Source organism: Lissotriton vulgaris, unplaced genomic scaffold (genome assembly GCF_964263255.1).
Source record: "Lissotriton vulgaris unplaced genomic scaffold, aLisVul1.2 SCAFFOLD_3144, whole genome shotgun sequence".
NCBI lineage: Eukaryota > Metazoa > Chordata > Amphibia > Caudata > Salamandridae > Lissotriton > Lissotriton vulgaris.
Window position 1 is genome coordinate 151,542 of NW_028246143.1, and position 22,030 is coordinate 173,571.

The following is a 22,030-nucleotide window of genomic DNA, read 5'->3' on the forward strand; positions in this document are numbered from 1 at the left end:
GGAAAGGGGTCCATTCACATGGGGTTTATGGACCTTTCAGCGGCTTTTGACCGTGTAAATAGGAGAAAGCTCTGGAGCATGTTATTAGAACTAGGAGTGGACCAACCGCTAGTGGACACCTTGCAAAATCTCCACCGGAACACCACTGCAAGTGTAAGGTACAGCCAAGAGGGTAAGAAGACCGACCCCTTCACTTGTACAAGTGGAGTAAGGCAAGGGTGCATCCTTGCGCCCTTTTTGTTCTCCATTTACATTAATTCGCTGGAAAAAGACCTGCTTAAACTCAAAGTGGACTCACCCCAAATTGGTCATCGTGCAGTACCTGTGTTACTATACGCCGATGACGCGGTTTTGCTTGCTAGAACCCCCCTAGGCCTGCAAAAGTTGATTGATGGGTTTGTCAGATTTATGGACAAATTAGACCTGGCAACTAATCTGGAAAAATCCTATATCATGACTGTCGGAAAACCTATAAAAGGATCTTTTTCCTTTCACATCGGGTCACACAAAACCGACAAAGTCCAGACCTTTTCGTATTTGGGGGTATTATTCGATCACCACCTCACTTTTAAACCCTTGGTCGAAAAACATTCCACGAAACTTGCAGCTTCAGCAGGAGCTATCATGGGATACGGGCGAAGACTGGGGAAATGGTCCCCGGAACAAATCTTGAATCTTTACAGGGCAATTTGTTGCGCGAAAGTCTCCTATGGTGCAGAAGTGTGGGGCTTCTTGGATAGTAAAGCCCAGCAGATACAGACTGAAGAAAACAAATTCATGAGGAGAATTTTGAAGGTCCCGCAGAGTGTATCGGCCCATATAATCCATGAAGAACTAGGAGAACTCTTCATAGAAGATAAAATCAAAATTAAACCCCTCCTGGCATGGATCAAAATATGGACTAATCCAGAGGCCGCCCTCACAAGACAAATCATCGAGGACTGCCTCAAAAAAGACAAAGGTGACATTATCCCTTGGCTGAACTATGTAAAGAAATCCCTAGCCGAAATCGATTGTACAAACTTTTTCACATCCCCAGACTCCATAACATCTGAGAGTAAATTATTGGTAAAGAACCTCTTCATGGCACAGCTCAAGTTACTAAGAGCAGAAAAAGAAAATTGTAAACCCACAAATTTCACCTATAACGAACTCACAGCAAAGCAGGGAATGGAACCTTACTTAAGAGTCATGTTTAATGCCCAGGACCGCTTTGTCATGTTACGGTTCAGACTAAACATGCTGCATCATATTCTTGCGGTCCCGGCAGGGTTTACTCACACACTGGCGGAGAAGGGTACCTGCGGCTGCGACCACAGGTCTCCGCAGGATACCCTTCATTTTGTCCTATTGTGTCCATTTTACACTATGCCTAGACGTAAGTTCCTGGTGGGGATTCTGAAAGACATAAAACCTAAACATGCAAGAACGGCTCTGAGATTCCTACAGGAAGCAGAGGACGCATATACCCTCTTTTGCACCATAAACTTTATTCGTGTAGCGATAAGACTAAGAAATACTAGAGAAAATTGACCATTGATACTCACCTGTTCCCATGATGAGTTAAATTGTATGAACATTTTAATCATTGACTCCCGTAGTTATTGATTTATCTATGTGTTTCTCCCTAAAAACCTTTTTATGTGTGTATTTTGTATCTGTGCTTTTATGGTGTCTTTTTAAGAACCGAATAAAGATTATAAATTGCTAAATTGAATGAGGGAGTGGAAACAGGAATGAGGGGGTGAAATGAGGGGGTGGAAACAGGAATGAGGGGGTGGAAACAGGAACGAGGGGGTGGAAACAGGAATGAGGGGGTGGAAACAGGAATGAGGGGGTGGAAACAGGAATGAGGGGGTGAAAACAGGAATGAGGGAGAGGGGGGACAGGAATGAGGGAGAGGGGGGACAGGAATGAGGGAGAGGGGGGACAGGAATGAGGGGGGAGGGGGAACAGGAATGAGGGGGGAGGGGGAACAGGAATGAGAGGGGAGGGGGAACAGGAATGAGGGGGGAGGGGGAACAGGAATGAGGGGGGAGGGGGGAGGGGGAACAGGAATGAGGGGAGAGGGAACAGGAATGAGGGGAGAGGGAACAGGAATGAGGTGAGAGGGAACAGGAATGAGGTGAGAGGGAACAGGAATGAAGGGGGTGGAAACAGGAATGAAGGGGAGGGGGGAACAGAAATGAGGGGGAGGGAAGCAGGTTTGAGGGGGGTGGAAACAGGAATGAGGGGGGTGGAAACAGGAATGAGGGGGTGGAAACAGGAATGAGAGGGTGGAAACAGGAATGAGGGGGTGGAAACAGGAATGAGGGGGTGGAAACAGGAATGAGGGGGGAGGAAACAGGAATGAGCGGAGGAAGCAGGAATGAGGGGGGAGAAAACAGGAATGAGGGGGGAGGGGGAACAGGAATGAGGGGGAACAGGAATGAGTGGGGTGGAAACAGTAATGAGTGGAATGGGAACGGGAACAGGAATGGGAAGGGGAACAGGAATGAGGGGGAGGGGAGCAAGAATGAGGGGGAGGGGAACAGGAATGAGAAGGGAGGCGGACAGGAACGAGGGGAGAGGGAACAGGAATGAGGGGGAGGGGAAACAGGGGGGAGGGGAAACAGGAATGAGGGGGAGGGGAAACAGGAATGAGGGGGAGGGGGAACAGGAATGAGGAGGAGGGGGAACAGGAATGAGGGGAGAGGGGGGAACAGGAATGAGGGGGGACAGGAGTGAGGGGGAGGGGAACAGGAGTGGGAAGGGGAACATGAATGAGGGAGAGGAACAGGAATGAGGGAGAGGGGAACAGGAATGAGGGAGAGGGGAACAGGTATGAGGGAGAGGGGAACAGGTATGAGGGAGAGGGGAACAGGTATGAGGGAGAGGGGAACAGGTATGAGGGAGAGGGGAACAGGTATGAGGGAGAGGGGAACAGGAATGAGGGGGAGGGGAACAGGAATGAGGGGGAGGGGAACAGGAATGAGGGGGAGGGGAACAGGAATGATGGGGAGGGGAACAGGAATGAGGGGGAGGGGAACAGGAATGAGGGGGAGGGGAACAGGAATGAGGGGTTGTAAACAGGAATGAGGGGGTGGAAACAGAAATGAGGGGGTGGAAACAGAAATGAGGGGGTGGAAACAGAAATGAGGGGGTGGAAACAGGAATGAGGGGGTGGAAACAGGAATGAGGGGGTGGAAACAGGAATGAGGGGGTGGAAACAGGAATGAGGGGGTGGAAACAGGAATGAGGGGGTGGAAACAGGAATGAGGGGGTGGAAACAGGAATGAGGGGGTGGAAACAGGAATGAGGGGGTGGAAACAGGAACGAGGGGGTGGAAACAGGAACGAGGGGGAGGGGAACAGGAATGAGGGGGAGGGGAACAGGAATGAGGGGGAGGGGAACAGGAATGAGGGGAGAGGGAAACAGGAATGAGGGGAGAGGGAAACAGGAATGAGGGGAGAGGGAACAGGAATGAGGGGGGGAGGGGGAACAGGAATAAGGGGGGGGGAGGCCAGGAATGAGGGGGAGGGGAACAGGAATGAGGGGGAGGGGAACAGGAATGAGGGGGAGCGGAACAGGAATGGGAAGGGGAACAGGAATTAGGGGGAGGGGAAGAGGAATGAGGGGGGTGGGAACAGGAATGAGGGGGAACAGGAATAATGGGGAGAGGAAAAGGAATGAGGCGGGTGGAAAAGAAATGAGGCGGGTGGAAAAGGAATGAGGCGGGTGGAAACAGGAATGAGGCGGGTGGAAACAGGAATGAGGGGAGAGGGTAACAGGAATGAGAAGGGAGGCGAACAGGAATGAGAAGGGAGGCAAACAGGAATGAGAAGGGAGGCGAACAGGAATGAGGGGGAGGGGAGGGGACCAGGAACAAGGTGAAATAAGGATAAGTTACCTGTAATCCTAGTTCTCTTCCAGAGTATCCTCATCAAAGTCATAAGCACTGATTATTCCCGCCCATGTGCGGGAATATTCAGTGCTTATGACTATTGATGAGGATCCCCTGGAAGAGAATGGCATATTTCCTTTGATTAAACCATTCCTAATCCTATAAAGGTCGGTACTAAGGTTAAAGCTTTGAGGTAGGGGCTCACTCGTGCACGTCGTCTCACTTCAAGCCAATGATTGCAGAGCGGTCAATAAAGCACTGAGGGGTCCGCAGTCTGTGCCCACAAGACCTCTGTAAGCTTGAAAGAGCGCCCAGCACGCGCAGCCAGGCCTCGGTGAGCTGCGCAGAGGGTCAGAGACCAGTGGGCACCTGATGCGGTTAGTGCACGCGCAGCAGCGCCCCATAAACACCCCATCAGGACATCCGCTTGAAGGCCTATGTCCACAGACACTCTTTGAGGAGAGTGTGATGAATCTGCGGCAGTGTGCACTCCCCCGAGGCTCCACACCTCCGCCGCGTAACCCCTGCGGCGATTTCTAGAGTGTGAGCATGCCGTCGACACTGGCAGCAAGAGCAGGGCCGGTGCCAAGGCAAACACAACGAGCACCGACGGGGCACAGAAGGCGCGTCTGGCTCTCACCACACCTGGATGTCCATGCCAACACTCACATCTGGCCCATTAGCTGCCTGCTTCGTGTACAGGCCTCCGACTCACGTCACGGGCGTCCAGCGGACAAGGGCCAGGTGTCTTGGGTGCCCTATAAATAAATCACCCCTTTCTAAAGGCTGGCCTGGTCACTGCTTTAGCTGCCCCGTGCCCGCCTCATGTAAGAAAAAGATGCATATATACAAAATGCATCTATCTATACAGAGGGGCTCTGGGTCAGCCATTTGATCCACTGGTCTCACATCTGCTACTCACACCAGAGCGAACAGCATGGGGGGACGGGGAAGCGAGCTCCAGTCAGGGGCTGCCTTGTATTTCCGACTCACAGCTCTTTGCCTGACAGCTAGGGGGGCCACCTCACCCCATGCCATTACCGACGCTGTCTGCAGGCCCGAACATCTCTCCTGCAAAGAATGGCTGTCGCCTGTTTTATTCGAATTAGGGGAAGGTTCACAAAGCAAGACTTCAACACCCAGAATGCATCAGGCTGTCACAGAAAGCCCAGCAATGGAAAGAGTGTCCATAATGGTGGTCACCCTGCTGATAATATGGACCGTCACCTAAAAAGAAGTCCATTCAGTGCCAGGGCTGATGGGTACTTCATTTACACGTTTTTTTCTGTCAATTATTTATCCCTAATTATACTTTTATGAGTCATTCTTGTGGGTCTAAACTTGGTCTTCAGGTTCTAGTAATTCAAACCTAATAGTACATTTTGTTTTTCCAAGAAGAGCCAGTCTCCTGTGATCTGCATTAAACCTAATCTATATTTGAACAAATTACCTCTACCTGGTATAAAGACCCAGTAGCACACTTTACAATTATTTGCATTGATTAATATGTAAACACAATGTGTTTTTATTTCTTGCAAGCAGATGGCGGCCAAGTGTAGGTAGCAACATGCCTTCTTTTTCCCTGCTTGTTGTTTGTGTGGCAGTGTTTGCAGTAAAGCATTTTAAAATAATGTACCCATCGCAGCAGCCTACCTAGGCCTGGGCATACCTGCACGGCCCCTTATGGAGATAATGTTGAGGGCGTAAGGGGTGCCCGGGTGAAGGAACCTTGGTCACTCCGATTGGAGGGTGGGGCCTAGCTTCTTGGTCCGGTCAGTGACCTTGCCGTGGGCTCAAACAGGGATATAGAGAAAGATAATGTTGTTGATCACTTAGGTTATGATAGGAATGGTTATGTATTAGAAACATGTTAAGAATAGCCAAATGACACACTGTACATATCAATGTAATGGCCCAGACTTTTTGTGCGTTTTGTAAAAATGATGTAAATAATGTTTTAATGTTTGTTGATTGTTCTGAAACAAAATACGGCCTGGGTGAATCGACCCTTATCCATTTTGTTGTCTACGTTGTTGCCTTGCGGGAAGAAGGGCCGTTGATCACACTGGGGCTGGGAGGGCCCCCACACCCAAGGGTTGAAGTAAAGGATGAGGGGGGCTCGGCAGTACCTGGCCATAATACCCTGAGGGTCTCAAGGCGCTGCAACAATGCCCACTATTATCCCCATCAGTGGTACATATTCTAGTCGTCCTGGCAGGATGGAATGTTAAGTAAGCCCTGCTCATGATGCCAGGCTACCCATGGGAAGTGCTCAGTAGCAAGAGGGTGGACAGTTATGAACCCCAGGGAGGCGCACGGAAAGGGGCATTTCTCAATGGTTATGGATGCATTTTTCAAGGCACAGTCTACAGTGACCACTAAATTACCCAGTGCAAATGAGTCTACAATTTTTCATGGTCTTGGTTTTTGCCAATACAACATACAGGACATTCAAAAGCAGTTATTTTTATGGTCTTGTTACTTGCATCTGTGAAGACGCCAGTACACCTGGTTTAACAGGTTAACAAAATTAAATGTATTTAGTTAACAAAACAATAAATGCACAAAAGCTTAACTTGTGCTTTGTAAGAAAACCCCTTAACCATATTAGAGCAAAAAATCTCCCGATATATCAGAGTGGAATTAAAAATTGTGGTAAGTTCGATAAAGGCCATGGATTGAATGTGCGGTCACTATATTTGTGTTTTCAAGTCACTTGTCCTACTGCTATGGCTTCAGAATCACGTGCTCCTCGATATTAAACCGGTCATTACTTTAGGCCTGATGTGGAGGGGGCAAAGCCTGCAACATCTTCTGTTTAAATTGTATAAATAGGTGTTATATAATCAAATGTTGTGCCAGTCCCCCTCAAGACATTACCAGGTTAACACGTTTCAACCCTCCTATCAGGCAGGAGAGTGGGGTCCTCATCAGGAAATGGAGCTATGGAGGCATAAGTAACTGGGCTTTCAGTTCCAAACATTGATGTCTGGACCACCGGTGTCAAGTCCTACGTTGGTCAAGGGACAGCATGTCGTAATTATAAGGTTTTGCCATTGCAGCTTTAGGCCAGGGCACACTACCTATCTTGTGATCTCCTAGATTTGCTTCACCCTGGTGTAGGGTCAAGCAGGGACGCAGTGAACTGATCCCAGAATGAACCTGAGGAGGTCTCAGATTATAAAACGTGTTTGGGCACTTGGCTGAAGAGGCACCACTGGCAATAAAGGGAGGATACATCACGCCACAGGTCACAGTCACCAGGAAATCCAGATACCAGGGTCACTGACCACCTCTGCCCAGATTCAGAGGCCATTAAAAGTAGGGGCGGCCCGGGGCCGAGAAGACTGGAAAGGGGGAGGGAGGGCTGTATGTGTGGATTAGTTTGGGAGCACAGAAGTGTGGGAAGTGCTGAGAGACGTCACGGGCAGTACATGCTTAATTTATCACTGTAGTGTTAACACAACAAAGTGAGAAGTTTTTAGCATCGGAAATAAAAACTAAAAACCTTCACCGATGGAGCCACGAAGTGAAAGAATAAATGACAGTGAGTTTATAACGCCACTTCCAGAATTGAAACTATTCACAAACGGATTAACAATTGTTCCTCCATTGTTACGATCAGTCGCTCCTCTCTCTCTGTACAGATAGAAGACTACAACTCTCGCTGGCGATTTTGCATTCAGTTTGGTATTAGAATTAGAAAACTAAATGCAAATTTTGTCCACCGCGCACTCAGTACAACTATTGTTTTCTATTCCATTTTTATCATGAAATTCATTTATCCAGTAATTTGAAACACGGAAGTAATGTGACTTCTAAAACATGGCAGTGACTTCTAAAATTTAAGACATTGATTTACCTCACTTCCTGTCGCAAAATGTTGGGTGGTTTAGACCGGAGCGCGAAGGAGGGACGGTCAAGCTGTGGGTCGTGGTGCTCGAAGACCTGGTTTTATTCCAGGTGTAACTCAGATAATCACATTGTGTGATTCACTTCAAATCACTTTACAGCCCTGGGTCTTTTCTCCTGGATTTGTCAGGCCTGGGAGTTAATTGATTCAATTACCTCCCAGCTCTGACAAATCAAGCAATATGCCAGTTTTAGGCACTCCAAATGAAGGAGACCGTAGACAGTTGTCTTCGGTAGCTTACTACAAGTCCGAGAACTCCACTGAGGGATCGTTTCCAAACATTCACTCATGGCAGGTGTAGGAAGGTGGATACCGGACTATGGTTACCCCAGATTGTTTGCCTAGTGTTTAGCTGGTTTTCGACTTAGTTGGCCTGGCATCCTGCTAATCAGGACCCCAGGCTATCTGCTCTCTCTGCAAAATGGACTCCATGTACCCTATGTACATCTCCAATTGGATATTGGGTCACCTTATCAGCCCCTGTACGGTGTACGATAGGTACCCAGGGCATAGGTGCATCCAAGGCCTACCAGGGGCTGCAGCATATATTTTGCCACCCCTGGCTGGCTATCCAAACTGACAACTGGCTGATCACTCAGCTGGGGCAAGGTGGTGTAATCACCCCTTGCTTAGATATAGTATACCTATATCTAAACCTATATCTGGACACATATACACCTATAAGTCACTCCTATGGCACGCCTTAACAATCCGGGAGGCAGAGTGCTTGGTTTTATGTGAGATGGTGCTCTAGCATGAGCTGAACCTGTCTGCAGCTTTCGGAACCAACTCCCTTAGCTGTTCTGGGACATTGCCATAAAATATACTCTTAAGTGCATTATATAATCCTCGCGGTTACTTTCTAACTTTGGTTTGGCTTTATCAAAACAAGTCATGTAAGGTGTCATACGCTTTGGAATACTACCCCCTCGCCAGTTCTGGCGACGGGGGTAGCATTCCACCCTTCTAGAGGGAGAAGACATGTTACTTTGCTTAAATGCGGTTAAATCTAACCAGAGCTTCAGCATCACAAAATGGATGCTGCTACCACAGACACAAGTCTGGACTCCTGCTGCTGACCGAAACTCCGGCAGAGGAGGCCTGGACAAATGGTATCCTGTCACAAGGAGGTGTTACACCACCCCAGACAGGAGATAGGGGATTGGGGCAGGGAGGGATGAATGAAACTAGACACTGCCTGGGGCGCACAAGGCGTCCCATGCATAGTCCAGTTCAAACCGGTGCTGGGGCACTACAGCCCCAGCTCTGGCGCGAAACTGGACAAAGGGAAAGGGGTGTAACCACCCCCTTCCTGGGTCCCACCCATAGGAGGGACCTAGCAGGTGATCCAGACCCTTGATTTGGAATAAAGGTAGGATCTGTGCCAATGCAATTTAGATCATCCTGACTGAAACTTTGAAACGAAACTCTGGACCCTTCGACATCCTATTACTCGTAAAAGACTGAAGAATCTCCCTTGTGGTCAAGGAGTGGCCACCCTGTGCAAGCAGGCACCATCAGCGCATGAAGACTTTCTTTGCCGTTGCTCCCGCCGGAGCTCGAACCACAGAGACCGACACGACCTGGAGTCCCAGACTTCCAACAGCCCGATCCACAGTCCTAGCAAAGCTTAGACCCGTGGAGGCGACGAGAGACGTGGGACCGGCCATCTTGAAAAGTCGACGAAGTGCTTCCGGCGCAGCTCCCGAGGCACCCTCGACGTTGTGCTTTGGGGTTTGAGAACGATTCAGAAAAGGGGGTGGTGATGAACAGAGTGTCTGAATTAAGCAGACCACTCTTACCCAGTCCAAAGATCAGGGCTTGATCCATCACCGTTATTTATCTCACTTCACCATCCCAGCTCAGAACCTGGCTATATGCAAATCAGTCTGTCCCTGGCCCAGTGCATCATGGGAACAGGGCAGACTAAACTACCAAGCCAATTCTTCACCAGAAAGGAGACAAGCTACCGGGGACCGGTTTCTGGCATTTCAGCCGTCTTCGGCCCGGCTTGCTTGAATCCCGATGGTGCAGTGAGAAAGGGACTCATGTCTGAGTATACCCTGCCACACCTATAGTGGCCAAAAACGATTCAGAAAAGGGGGTGGTGATGAACAGAGTGTCTGAATTAAGCAGACCACTCTTACCCAGTCCAAAGATCAGGGCTTGATCCATCACCGTTATTTATCTCACTACACCATCCCAGCTCAGAACCTGGCTATATGCAAATCAGTCTGTCCCTGGCCCAGTGCATCATGGGAACAGGGCAGACTAAACTACCAAGCCAATTCTTCACCAGAAAGGAGACAAGCTACCAGGGACCGGTTTCTGGCATTTCAGCCGTCTTCGGCCCGGCTTGCTTGAATCCTGATGGTGCAGTGAGAAAGGGACTCATGTCTGAGTATACCCTGCCACACCTATAGTGGCCAAAAACGATTCAGAAAAGGGGGTGGTGATGAACAGAGTGTCTGAATTAAGCAGACCACTCTTACCCAGTCCAAAGATCAGGGCTCTGTTCATCACCACCCCCTTTTCTGAATCATTGGGGTTTGAGAAGCCCCAGCCCCGAGCAGCCTGTGCTCCAAAGATCACCTCTCCACACTCTCCGAGTGCTGCGTGGGGCACTTTTCCTGCTCAACGCGTTGTCCGGTCGCTTGCCCGTTGGCTAGTGGCCTCTGTGACGACTAAACATCGAAACTACACTGCTGGTCTGGTTGCTCCAGACTGGGCCCAGCTCCCCTGAAAAGGAACCATCGATCTGACCTTCCCGGTCCGATCAAGAAGACATCTTCGAGTCCTGCGTGGGTTGCCTTTGCCAAGGCTTGGTGACTCCGAATCGAGTACCGACACCGCCGACAGCAAGAGCCTTCGTGGGACAGCTCGCATTCACCAGCTGGTCATCCTCGATCCTTCCTGGTCCATGTGGTAGTGGAGACAAACTACTCGACAGCACCTGATCGCAACCCGACATTGCCTGGTTCTGTCCTGGTTCCATCCTGGTCACTGGCTAGTGACCTAGACTCTGTCCCCTCTGCTTTCGAGTACTCTACATCTTCGATCCACCCTTGGATCCAACGGACTCTTCTTTCCTGGTCGCCTGCAGCATCTTCATCTAAAGGCTCCATAGAACTTCACGACGAAACCCGACACACTTGGCACCTATGCACCCGCTTCTGTGGGTGAGATAACGATATAACTCCGGTGCTCCTGTAGTGGTTTACACCTCTAGTGTCCTAGTTTTAAGTGGCTAAGTTCTAGTCCAGTCGGAAGACTCCGAAACCTATAACTTTCTGATTTTTACGCACCATTGATTTGTATGGTAAACGCGGTTGGGGGAGGCAGATGCCGGGGGGCGGGGGGGGGGGCAGAGGCCAGGGGAGGCGGAGGCCGGGAGAGGCAGAGGCCGGGAGAGGCGGAGGCCGGGAGACACGGAGGCCGGGAGACACGGAGGCCGGGAGACACGGAGGCCGGGAGACACGGAGGCCGGGAGACACGGAGGCCGGGAGACACGGAGGCCGGGAGACACGGAGGCCGGGAGACACGGAGGCCGGGAGACACGGAGGCCGGGAGACACGGAGGCCGGGAGACACGGAGGCCGGGAGACACGGAGGCCGGGAGACACGGAGGCCGGGAGACACGGAAGCCGGGAGACACGGAAGCCGGGAGACACGGAGGCCGGGAGACACGGAAGCCGGGAGACACGGAAGCCGGGAGACACGGAAGCCGGGAGACACCGGGGTTGGGAGACACCGAGGCTGGTAGAACAGCGAGGCTGGGAGAACAGCAAGGCTGGGAGAACAGCAAGGCTGGGAGAACAGCAAGGCTGGGAGAACAGCAAGGCTGGGAGAACAGCAAGGCTGGGAGAACAGCAAGGCTGGAAAGAACAGAGAGGCTGGGAGAACAGAGAGGCTGGGAGAACAGAGAGGCTGGGAGAACAGAGAGGCTGGGAGAACAGAGAGGCTGGGAGAACAGCGAGGCTGGGAGAACAGCGAGGCTGGGAGAACAGCGAGGCTGGGAGAACAGCGAGGCTGGGAGAACAGAGAGGCTGGGAGAACAGCGAGGCTGGGAGAACAGCGAGGCTGGGAGAACAGCGAGGCTGGGAGAACAGCGAGGCTGTGTGAACACAGAGGCTGGGAGAAACCGGGCGGGTAGCAAGGAGACTGGGAGCACAGAGGCTGACTCATTTTAACACCATCGGTGAGGCGCATTTTCCCGCTGTGCGCTGAAGATTCGAAAATCCCGCGGTTCATGACGAGCTCAGCTCGTGATGAGCGTACAAGAGGTGTACTTCATGACGAGATGAGCTTGTCATCAGCGTCGAAGGGGTTAAGTTGTGCTTTCAGACCAGACAAGAAGAAACAGACAACTTAGGTTCATGATTTATCCACAGACTTATCTTCACGACTTACCCACAGATGACTTTGCTCCGGGACTTACCCACAGAAGACTTCGCTCCACGACTTATCCAGTCGACTTATTTACACAATTTATCCACAGATGACTTTAGTCAACATAGTTATCCACAGACAACTTTTCTCCACGACTTACCCACAGATGACTTTGCTCCAGAACTTACCCACAGAAGACTTCGCTCCACGAGTTTTCCAGTGGCCTTATTTACACAATTTATCCACAGATGACTTTAGTTAACATAGTTATCCACAGACAACTTTTCTCCACGACTTACCCACAGATGACTTAGCTCCAGAACTTACCCACAGAAGACTTCGCTCCACGAGTTTTCCAGTGGCCTTATTTACACAATTTATCCACAGATGACTTTAGTCAACATAGTTATCCACAGACAACTTTTCTCCACGACTTACCCACAGATGACTTAGCTCCAGAACTTACCCACAGACTACTTAGCTTCAGGATTTAGCCACAGACTTCCTATCTCCAAGACTTACCCACAGACTACTTTTCTCCACGATTTATCCAGACGACTAACCTCCATGATTTATCCACAGACAACTTTGATGCACAACTTACCCAGAGACAACTTAGCTTCACAATTTATCCACAGACTTATCTCCAAGACTTACCCACAGATGATTTAGCTTCAGAACTTACCCACAGACAACTTAGCCTCACCATTTATACACAGACGACTTATCTCCATTTCTTTCACACAGACAACTTATCTCCACGACTTACCCACAGACGACTTCGCTCCAGAACTTACCCGCAGATGACTTATCTCCATGATTTATCTACATACGACTTATCTCTAGGACTTACCCACCGACAAGTGATCCTCTTTCTGGCACAGGGCAGTGAACCAGTAATGCCTGGTGCCCAATATCACCAAAAGTACTTTAAGACCAATAGGCACTCCCGATGCTAGATTCATGCTCACATAATCAGTCCTGCCAAGTATCACGCTTCACGTGTGACACTAACGAATTTCAGTGTGGTGATCCGTATCACTGCACTGAAATGCATTGTCACACATATATAGCACCTACTGAGCTGTTAGCAGAAGCGCTAGTAACCAGGCACCACTGAACACTGCTGAAACTAACAGGGAGAAGTGGCAGTGCGCCCTGCACTCTGCTCCTGGGGCCGTCTCGGAGTCTGCAGCTATGGCTGCGAAGTGTTACAATGTAACATTTGTACAGGATTCACCACCGGCAGCAGCAGGGTATCATTGCTACATTCCTATAACTTCCGTGACTCAGAGTCAGGAGGTTAGGATGAGTTTTGTAGCACACACGTGACATCCTGCTGCCGCCAGCGGCCGTCGTCTGGAGGCTCGCACCGCGGTTAATTTAAATAAATACAAATGTGTGCTCTAGCACCCGGGAGCCTACTCACCGCACCGGGATGTTGGCGGTTGAGTGAACAGCCCAGGGAAGGTCTTGCGCTGGAGTTGTTCAGCACATACGGCGCGGCAGTGAGTCTCTCCACCACGCAGCTACTGAAAATCAGAAGGCGGTTTCAATCGAGCCGAGGCACGACGCAAGGGCAAAGTGAGTGCAGCCTGGAGTCTACTCTCGCATACTACTCCACGCTTGGCGTCAGCTCTTCACCGCATTTGCGCTGACTTAATGGCAGGACTGACCCGCGACCGGCCTTGGGAGCCCCACCCTAAAACAAGACATCTTGGAAATGCACAGCAACGGTACAGGTAAAGTGGTGACAGTGAGAGTGTGGAAATATAGCGGCCAGGGGTGGGTGATGGTTAGGTATGGGTCAGGTGTGCGCGTGGTGGCAGGAGGCGACACTTCTAGAGGCTTTGCTTTTCAGCGATATGCACTCCACACATTGACCACGTCTCCACCTGATTTCAGAGGCTTGCGTGAATGAGGAAGGGCTTTGCTGCATAGTAACCAAGTGCATGTTTCTGTTCCCTACTTTGTTTGCGGTTTATTTCTGAATACCTCTGGGGGTAATTTAAAACATGTTTCTGACAGTCCTATGTTGTCTGCTATGTTGTATGAGAATCTACTGCGCCGGCCTCAGCCTGTGAGGATAATGCAAAATGGTGTTTACAGCCAGCTGCGACTGTGTGACTCTTCGGTAGCTCAGATGCCTCCGTGTGTAACATGTTCATGTTGGGACCCCGCATATCCTTCCTGTTGGGCCGGGACCCACGTGGACAGAGACCATTTCTGGTGCTTTGCAGCAGTTTTAAAATCTTCTTGGAGTTTTTGTTGCTCAAATGGGTGTAAATTCTGATAATTTTCCTCGTCTACATTGCTTGATTTTTGCTCGCAAGAAAGTGTCACTCATAGTAGTTTAAATGTCACTCATAATTGCACTGAAATTATTTAAATGTCACACATATCTATCTGAAACCTTGGCAGTTATGCATAATGTACAGGACAGGTCTTACTAATGAGATGGTAGCGTGGAGAGCATGAATTGAGACTCATATGAAAGACAAAACTGATAACTTTGTAAAAGACAAGTACCCCTGAAAGCCTGGTAGGGCTGCAGAAGTATTATGCACATATTGGGATGGACTAAAGCAATATATTCATGCAAAGGTTGCTGCGAAGTGCTCTGATTTGTCTGGGCAACAAAATTCTGTTGTCTTCCCCATGCAAGCTAATTGTGTTTTTTTTAGTCTGCCCCAGTGACGCACTTATTCTTGAATTCTCTTGAACTGTCTATAAACTGGAAGATCTTTCACTTTGGTGACCCCATACTGGAGGTTAATAAAGCGCATTTGTTAATCAGAAACCATGACTGTCGGCTCGATGCAGCAGGCACTTGTGGAGGCTCACTGTGGTTTTAAGTGCTTTCTACACCTACTGGGCGTCACTCTGTATACATGGTATCACGCATCAAGACAGACCTCCTGTTGGAAGCTGGCCGTCTGGAACCAGCTGAGATGTTCACAGAATGGCAAAATCTCACTTATCCCCCTCAGATCAACTCTAAATTCAAATAAATAAGACCACATCTCTCCCTCTCTAATGCAATCTAACTTCAGAACTGCTGGTCTTACACACAAAGCTCTTCACACTGGTAAACCTGCCTATCTGGCTTCCATACTCAATAAGGCCGGCCAGACAATGAATCTCAGGAGTACGAACACTCTACTTCTAATGCCCCCGAAAACTCGCAAACAAAAAGCCTAATCACGCTCCTTCTCCGGAAATGCGCCAAAAATGTGGAACTCCATCCCAGTCCACATCAGAACTAAACCCCACTTCATAAACTTCAAAAGTCAACTCAAAGACCTCATCCTAAACCGTACTCGTCCGAATGGATAGCTGCCGTCCAACGAGACAGAGTTCCTCTGTCAAAAGAATCTTGACCAGCGCAGAATATAGATACTTTAATAAGAAGGCATTTACTTCACCTACCTTCTGACTCGCTCCCTGTCCCAACCAACCTGCACAGGATTTGACACAATACAGTGCTGTTTATTGAAATACTTATGTTCGATTGCATCACGAGAAATGTTGTAAAGCGCTACGATACCTTCCGGTCTGGCCAGCGCTATATAAAACTCTTAAATAATAATAGGTGAACGCTGTGGAATCTTTGAGTTATGAGTTCTCTGCACGGTGGTTAAAAAAGCTGGGCCATTCCTCTTCTTTCAGGAGCTTCAGATTATTCCAGACGTGGCCCTGTGTGATGTAAAGCTTTTGTGTTTTTCATGAAGGGTGGGCAAGCTGAGAAGTTCCTCGGAGGAGGTCTGATGGCACTGCATAGCTGTAGACTCATTTGTCTGATGCTCGACTGTATTATTAGGGCTTGTACCTGGTCTAAAAGCTTTGCAATGGCGACCAAAGACTGAGGCTGGAGATAAAGTGGGGAGTATTTTCCCACAGTACAGCACCCTCAATTTCAACCTTGCTGCACAGGTCCATGCTTCTATCTTTGGGTAATTCTAGACTGCATGGTTTAAAGACCTAGCAGAACTTGTTCACCTCCCTGTGGGCGTTGCTGAGCATGTGAAATGTCCTTATCTATTGGGGATTTATGTCAAATTAACCATTACAGATAAGCACATTAGAAAATGTGGATAAAGTTGGCAGAGATGTTTACCAGTTTTCACAGTTTTACATTTTCCTCCTAAAAGATCCATTTTGTATACTTGGATTAGCAAATACAATTATCTCTCCTTCTACCACCAATGAGCTCTTTTTATTCATTTTCAAATGTTGATATATATTTGAACTAAATACTGTAAGTGCTTTAGCAGGTCACATGCTTGCTCCCTCACACTTTGTTTGGGTGAATATTCTTCTATTTCTCGCTGGCGTTTTACTTTACATGAGCCAAATATAAAACAGAGGCAGGCTGGACTACAAACATCAAAACTACAAAGTCCCTGACAGGCTGCTGCATCTGCAAGCCAGAGATGGTTGGGCGAGAGTAAGTTGCCCACCAGGCTATCTCAGTAACCTCAGCTCTGAGCCTTCGAGAGGCGCGAGGATCTTGAAAAATCACAATTTTTCACAGCACATCATATAAGCCAGTCCTCTAAAGTACCTTATAAACACATTCTCTGTTCCAAGGCTGAAATAGTTTATATATTTAGATGTAACCTCTGTTGGGACGGATTCCTGCAGTCACCTACTTTATAGAAGGCTTGTTCCGCGGTCTTCACACCAGCTCAAGGCACATGGCTTCAGGCGCCAATCTGATCTTGGAAGGCATCTCCTCCCCTGGTTGGCTGCCATCCAATCCCCTTCACTCTGACCTCATCCCCCCGCCTCTGACCACACCCTCCCACAGTCTCACCAGCACCAATTAAAAGGAAAGTGCCAATAAAAACAGAGAGACACTGGCCTGGGGGCAGGACAAGGAGACCTTATCAATGACAGGGAGGCGAGGCGCATTACCGACTTCAAACTCATTCCTGCCCCTAATCCTTCCAAACTTCCTGGATTTAATGGGCTGCGAGTAGCAGGCCCTTCGGAGAGAGTGGGATTAGTGGTGGGAACAGGCTGAGCCGTGAGGGGACTAGGCAAAGGCCAGGGAGAAGGCCCTGCCAACAGCCAGGTGCTTGGCGCCTGGCTCATCAAAAAGGGAACATGCGTCTGTGCCCGCCAGAGGGGGCGCCATGGACACTAAATGACGTTTCTCAAACTGATGGCAGTGCCAGCCAGGGGGCTTTGTATGGTCAGATGCTACTCGAAGTCAAAGAGAGATAGTGAACTCAAAACAGCTGAACTTAATTTTATAGTGATTCCAGTACGCCTAGACCAAGGCTATCTCTCAAAACTGCCACACCTGGGAATGCAAAAAATATTGTGTGATACAGAACCACTATTCTAGAGCACAGAATCTAAGGTTGCCATGTTGCTTCACGTCAAGTCAACACCATATACTGATTTAATACTTTTCCTCTTACGTATCATTATACGAAGTATTAGTCATAGTAGATGCAAAGGATAATCTGTATATTTGTCTAGTTGGCGGAAACAGAACACGGAAAGAAAAAAGTCCCAGACTGCACTGATCTGTTTAATAAAAGCCAAGAATTGGATATGCAGTGTGGCTCTGACAAAGGGCACTAAATCCTCCAGGCCAACCCTACAAAAATTCCAAGTCTGGAAGAAAGGGGTACTATTCTAGAGTTGTTTAAAAGTGAACTGGATCAGTCTAACGGCGAGCTGTGCATTCACTGATCCAGGAAGGACAAGGTCTTCAGATGAACAAATAAAAATATGAATGGAATGATTGGCTATTTTGATTAATGCATAAATACTTTGAATTTTCACCAATTAAAAGTTAATTAAGATCCTGGGTCGGTGCACCTCTCATTACAGAACATGAAATTCTACATCTCCCTCTAGAACACCATATTGATACCCAACGTAGCATGGACACCTGATCAACACAGCTGAGTGCAGCCCAGAACCCCTGAGGTCAAGCAATCCACAAGCCTTAGTCTCCCAAGTAGTTAGTACAACAGGCACACACCACCATGCCCGGAGTTAATTAAGATGTATGTTAAACTAAATATAGACAAATGCTCAACCCCCTAACATAAGTGCATCGATTTGATGCAATATATAATACCTGACTAATTTAAATAAGATCACCATAAATGTACAATTAATTGTAATAAGTGTATTCATTTTCAGCCTTGTAGAAGCCCCGAAGACTCCATGTCCAGTAGTCGAAACATGTCAGCTGAAAGATATGTAGTTTGTTTATGAATATGCAATTATGACAAGGTAATAATTCATGAATGTGAACTGCTCAATTACACTGGCATATTTATAATTGCATAATAACATTTTGCATTTATGTAATTTAGGGCTAGATGCCCTAAAGTTTTTTCCGGCTCGCAAACAAACCGATTTCCAGAATCGGCTGCTTGCGTACAAAACAAGGCCTTTTCTAATGTACAAAGGCCCAATTCGCGATTCGGTAACCTATAACTGAAATGCAAATTGGGTTTGCGACCCGCTGTTAGGAAGGGGCATGTTTAGGGCTACCATTCCTAATACCAAATCGCAGTGGTATGCATGAAGGTTTTGCAAACTAAATGTTGTAGCAAAACATTCACATTTTACCACCTACTTCAAGTAGGTGGTAACTTATTCGTAAATGAGGAGGGATCCCCGAGAGACCCTTCCCCTTTGTGAATATGTTTTAAACCTTTTACTAGAGCAGCCAGTGGACCAAGGAACACTGCCTAGTCTTAAGAAAATGTAAATTAAACTTGTAATATTTCTTTTTGAAACGCATTTCTTTTTCTTTAGAAAACAGGCTGCATTCAAAAAGAAAAAAACATTGCTTTATTTAAACGCAATCACAGACATGGTAGTCTGCAGACCCCAGGAGACCACCATTCCTGTGATTTTAGCGATTCACAATTGGCTGCAAACCAAGACCTTCCTCATGAATATGAATGAGGTATGTCAATTTGAGACCCACAAGGAATTGCAAAATGTGTTTATCTCACATTAGTACATGGGTGCCTGCAATTACTAAACAGTGAATCGCAAAAAAAGTGCTATTTGGTAAACGCACCCCATTCTCAACATACATCTAGCCCTTGGTAATGTGCAAAATAATTGTATTGTTGTTCTAGAAACACTAGCCTGCACTAAACAAAACACATACCTGGAATCACTCAGGGTTAGAGTATTTTAACTAGACTAAAATACAGTACTTTTGAGAAAATACGATGCTTTTCTCGAATGACAATTCTATAGGACTACGTTTTTCTGGGATACGATGAGAGTATTGAAGAGAATAAGGCAACATATTTAGTAGAAAGACAGCACTCTTCTTGATTAAGAGACATCACACATGGAAACTCTGGGATGTGGGCCCAAATAGTCCTTGAAGGACACATGCTGCAGGTCTGAGAGCTGCCAGGCCTTACCTTCTGGAGGGTTTTTGTTCTGGTTGTTCCACACGACCAGCAGCTTGGAGAGGCTGGGGACCTTGGAGATCTCAGTAATGACCCGGAAGAGGCTCTCCACTCGGTCGTAGGTCAGGACGACTGCGGTAAACCCCTGCGTCGGGGGCGGGATCAACGGCAGGAAGAGAGGGTTGCTCACGCTGCTCCATTTCTGTGAATGAAAAGGAGTCAATTCTTCAAGGGAAGGCCCAGGCTGACCACAGGAGACTTGCCAACATTTAGTCCTAGTTATTACTCATAGTGCACTACATTAACCAAGCATGTCATAAGAGGGCTGCGCAACAGATTTAACACTACAATTATAAATATCAGCACTACTTTATGACCAACAGTCTGCTTCAATGGCAGAGATTTGACTAGAGCCCTTTTCACGAGATTTCATTGGATCCTTTTGCAGCAATCTACCAACCTGTCACATTGGAACAATCCTGCCCATTGGTCTTTGTTCAATGGAATGCAGTGATGACAGCACCAAAGAGTGGGACAGTCCAATAGTATATCTGGAGCAACTGACCAACGTTCTATGTGAACATAACACAATATTACATCATTGGTGCGGCAGGCCGCCATTTTAGACTAGTTCTAGTCTCTGAGACTGGATGATAAAGTGGAAAGCACACAACTGTTCTCTATGCTCCAACAGACCTCTTAGCTGGAAGTCACATTTGCACGCGTCCTTTACTTCCAGTATCCATATGACTTTGTGGGAAGCCCTGGATTCCACAGTCTTTGCCAATCTGCACCTGGAGGCTCGAGTTACCCTAACTCAGACACCTGAGCATTAACCAGCAGAAGAGACACCCTTCTAGAGGTACAGCTGATGGAACAGGCACCTCCAAGGTTCAGGCTGCAGGTGGGGTTCATAGCTCAGTCCGCACAAACAACCAACCAATGCGCCAACAGCTGTCCAGAGCTATGTGGTTAACTGGAGAAAAAAACATTTATTCCCCTGCGCATGCACTATTTCAGAAGCTGCACACGCCGCACAGACCCTGTGGGGCAGACGCAGGGAAAGGTAGTTCACCCACCCATGTTTCTGTGCAAGCCCACCATGCCCCACCCCCACACCTTTGTGGGAAGGAGGCTGTAGGCTCCCATGAGGGTGGGTAATGACACGTAAACCCAGTGCAGGAAGCATCATTGGAATCAGATGCTAAATTGCCTTTCAGGTTAAGAACCAGCGGCTGTAACCTGCCAGTACACATCACAACACTGGACTGATATGAAGGGGGTGGATATTTGAAAAGTAATTTAGAGTGTTATGGACAGACTAACAGCGACGCATAAGCACAAGAAAATTGAAGTTGGTCAAGATGGCGCCAGTGGTGCTCTAGGCAAGCGTAGTCGACGGTATTTACTGATTTGAATCTAAGTTCTGACCACAAAGTATTCGGCCTCCGCCCTTCCAATCAGTGCATGGCCGCTTTAGGAGGGATATGGCGTCCTGCGGTCCAGGGATACCCGTTTCACACAACGTGGGCACACATGGTAGCACAGCAAAGAGACCTGGCTACACCAGTGGAACAGAACCAGGTTGTTACTTCTGAAAAGAGTATAAAGCCAATAACTCCATTAGTCGGGGCACATGGCGGGTGCGAGAGTGGAAAAAGGTTGATGCGCAGCGGGGTCTGGCAATTCGAAGACCTGAGTGTTAGCCACCAGGCAAGCGATCAAGCATCAGCAGCCGTCTCGAACGTGCAGAGCTGAGGGCAAGAAGCGAAGCTCATAATACCAGGAATCTTTAAGTAAATAAGGAGGTTATTTGCATAACAGCATCATTTCTACACAGAAAACCAAGCAACTCCTTGGGGGTTAAATAACGGGTGTTGATTGGCTCAGCTCTGTGGCAGTCACTTCATTCACCACAGGAGAACAAAAGCCTGGTCTGGAACCTTCTTGCATTTGAAGAAGGTGAGCAGCATTTTAAGCACAGATCTCTGCAACAGGTGCCCCGGCCACAGATACTTTATCACCCATGATGGTCAAAATCGTTGGACATCTCACTGGTGCCTTCCATGGTGTGCCTGTTCCGATAAGTATGTAGCACATGAAGCAACACCTGAGGCCTTACGGTAGTCAGATGGCCCTGGAACAGCAGAAAGAGGCGCGGCAGGCACTACAACTTAATGGTGAGGTAGTGACCGGGACCACGGACACCAAAGCTTTCTGTGCCATCGCTGTGCAGGGTGAATCCAGCTACTGGGTTTTAGGCTAGAAACAAAGACAGAACAGGACCCTGTGCTCCTCAGAACTGGACAGCAGTAACACCCTCCTCGCTGGCAGCCTTGGACCTGGGAAAAGCATCCTACACATAACCAGCTGCCTGATAGAGACCAACAGAAGATCACAACTACTTTGACCGAACTGCAACAAATTTAAGATCGGCTGC

The 22,030-nt window shown here is 48.3% G+C and overlaps 1 protein-coding gene across 1 annotated transcript in view; it reads right to left on the reverse strand.

Annotated features, from left to right (window-relative positions):
• LOC147666131 (exostosin-2) overlaps positions 1 to 22,030 on the reverse strand; it is a gene marked incomplete at its 5' end in the record, with an annotated part of 199,490 nt that overhangs the window by 90,785 nt on the left and 86,675 nt on the right. The window contains one exon of the mRNA XM_086949279.1: positions 19,603 to 19,792. Within this exon, the coding sequence (XP_086805405.1) occupies positions 19,603 to 19,792 (190 nt within the window). The remainder of the gene's footprint in view (positions 1 to 19,602; positions 19,793 to 22,030) is intronic.